The 2,371-nt window shown below is 54.7% G+C and overlaps 1 protein-coding gene across 1 annotated transcript in view; it reads right to left on the bottom strand.

Moving 5' to 3' along the window:
• BPIFB3 (BPI fold containing family B member 3) overlaps nt 1-2,371 on the bottom strand; it is an 18,739-nt gene that overhangs the window by 4,640 nt on the left and 11,728 nt on the right. Inside the window, exons 10-11 of the mRNA XM_014456572.2 lie at nt 2,319-2,371; nt 274-448 (exon numbers count right to left, since the gene is read on the bottom strand). Coding sequence (XP_014312058.1) covers nt 274-448; nt 2,319-2,371 — 228 coding nt within the window. The remainder of the gene's footprint in view (nt 1-273; nt 449-2,318) is intronic.

Here is a 2,371-nt window from a genome sequence, read left to right as displayed (position 1 = left end):
AGGTAGGGGGGCCAGGGAGAAGTCAGAGAGTCACCCAAGAGATATCTGAGCACAGAGAGGATGGGGATATGGGGAGTCATTCCTGAAATTCCGAGGGAGCAGACTGGACAGGCCTTGTGGGCACTTGGGTCTTAGCTCAGATGATGACAATAAAGGAGAGGGGCTTCTTGAGCTGTGCCACCCTGAAATCAGGGGAAGGCACCCCCCCCCCCAAGGGCCTGGAAAGAGTCAGCCCGCTCAGAACCCAGCGCCGGGCTCCCATCCCTTAGCCACTCACCCCATTCAGCTCCAAGAGGGCTGCCGGAGTCCCTGCAGGGAGGTGGGGCAGCACGTGGATGTTAGCTGCGATGGAGACTGCGGCCTTCTTTTTCTGGAGTGTGACCGTGGGAGCTTCCTTCACCTGCAGCCTGAGCAGGAGCTGCTGGCCCGGGGGCACCTTCCCCAGGACCTGCAGAGAGGCAGGGAGCAGGGCCTGAGGCAGCTTCGATGCCCCACTGATAGAGTCAGCCAGTGACTCAGCAGAGTCAACAAGCACCCACTGAGCACCTACTGCGCACCAGGCACCATGCTGGGTGCTGAGGCTACGGACTGAACCGTGGTCTCAGTCCTCCTGAGATTGACAGTCAGGGGGGCAGACACCACCTACCCGTGGAACTGGGGAATCAGACTCTTGTCTCACTCAGACTCAAAATCCCCCCGAGGCCCACTGGCCCTGCATGATCCCTCCTCTGCCTTCCATCCATCTCACCCCTACCACCGGTCCCCTCATTCTCTCCTCTCCAGACTCACCAGCTACTTAACTGTTCCTCTCACCTGACAGGCACACACCCACCTCAGGGCCTATGCACTTGCTGTTCGTCCTGCCTGGAAATGTCTTCCCCACGTACCTGCACGGTCCCCGCCCTCACCTCCTTCAGCCTCGTGCTCCAACGGCACCCCCTCAGGGAGGCTTGCAGAGCACCCTGTTTAGGAGCACCATCCCTCACTCCTCATCTGCTTGGACCATTCCATTTTCTCCATTCATTTGTCCAAGGTCTGTCAGCCCCATCAGAATGGCAGCTCCTGGAGCACAGGGACTTTTGTCTACTTTACACCTTTGCCACCTCTGGATTCCCAGCACCTGGCACAAGGCCTGGCACGTAGTAGGTGCTCAGTGAATGTTGGTTGACTGACTGACTGAATCACACAATCAGGAAATTCTGAGTCTCACCATCACGACATCATGGAATTATAGAAGTGCTGTAAACTAGAGTCACGGAAGCTTGGAGTCACTTGACTGCCAGAGTCTGAGGACCAATTCCTCAAACCCAACTCCCAGAGTTGTAGGATCAGACAGACAGGGAACTACCGATTCCACCCTCATGTGTCCTCAGATTCTAAAGCCACGGACCCAGACTTGGAGCTGGGGCTCTGGGTTCTGACACGGCAAGGCCGGCAACTGGAGAACAACGGCTCCAGGTTCCCCGGGCTGGAGGGACACGGCCCAGTTTGCTGCATCCATGGATCACTGCTCTGCCACCTGCACCTCCCCCAAGTCCCTCTCCACCATTTATGACTCCTGCCCTCAGGAAGTGCTTCTGAATGTCTGGCCCCAATCTCATCCCTTGCCTGAGACTCCGAGGCCCTTTAGCTAAGGCCTCTAACCATGCCCACTAAGGCTGATTTGAACCACCCACTTCAAGGATTCACAGAGTTTTTCTGTGTCCCCAAACTCAGCTTCCCTCTCCATCCTCCCTGGCAGAAACCCAGGTCTTGTGGACCTCTTTTCAACCTCTGTCAGAATCTGCTATTGTGTAAGGACCTTGTAGTAGTATTTCAACTTCAGGATGAATTCAGATTCTCACAGCTGGAAAGTATCTGGTCCAGCCCCAGCTGGATGAACAGGAAAGCTGAGGCCAGGCCCTGCAGTCTTGTACTGATGTCCTCCCTTTATCTTCTCCTCTCCCCACCCCCCTCCCACCAAGGCCAGTGCCCTGAATCTTCTCTCGTGGGACAGAGGAGACCAAGACTAAGATGAGGTAAGGTGGCAGGAGGGAGGGGACTCAGTAGCCTGAAAAGAATCTTCTGTCTTCTCCTTGATAGAAAAGGAACAGCCATAGGGCAAATGCCTACTTGACTTCTGGGGCAATTAAAACCTGGTCCTTCCCACTCTGCTATCAGGAAAGGATACAATGTTAGCCATTCACACTTTAGTATGAATTTAGATTCACCATTCAATTACAGCTCTCTGGAGAAATGTATTGAGAAAGATTCTGGAGTCCATTCAGGCTCATCAGGAAAGTGCTACAGTGATGAAGGTCATCAGAAGGGTCACTCACCTCGGGGACCAAAGCTGTCAGGTCTGTGGTTGTCATTGGGACATTGCTGGGAA

Source organism: Myotis lucifugus, unplaced genomic scaffold (assembly GCF_000147115.1).
Source record: "Myotis lucifugus unplaced genomic scaffold, Myoluc2.0 scaffold_60, whole genome shotgun sequence".
In the NCBI taxonomy this organism is placed as follows: Eukaryota; Metazoa; Chordata; class Mammalia; order Chiroptera; family Vespertilionidae; genus Myotis; species Myotis lucifugus.
The sequence above is the reverse complement of the archived record's forward strand: the minus strand, read 5'-3'. Positions and strand labels throughout refer to the sequence as shown.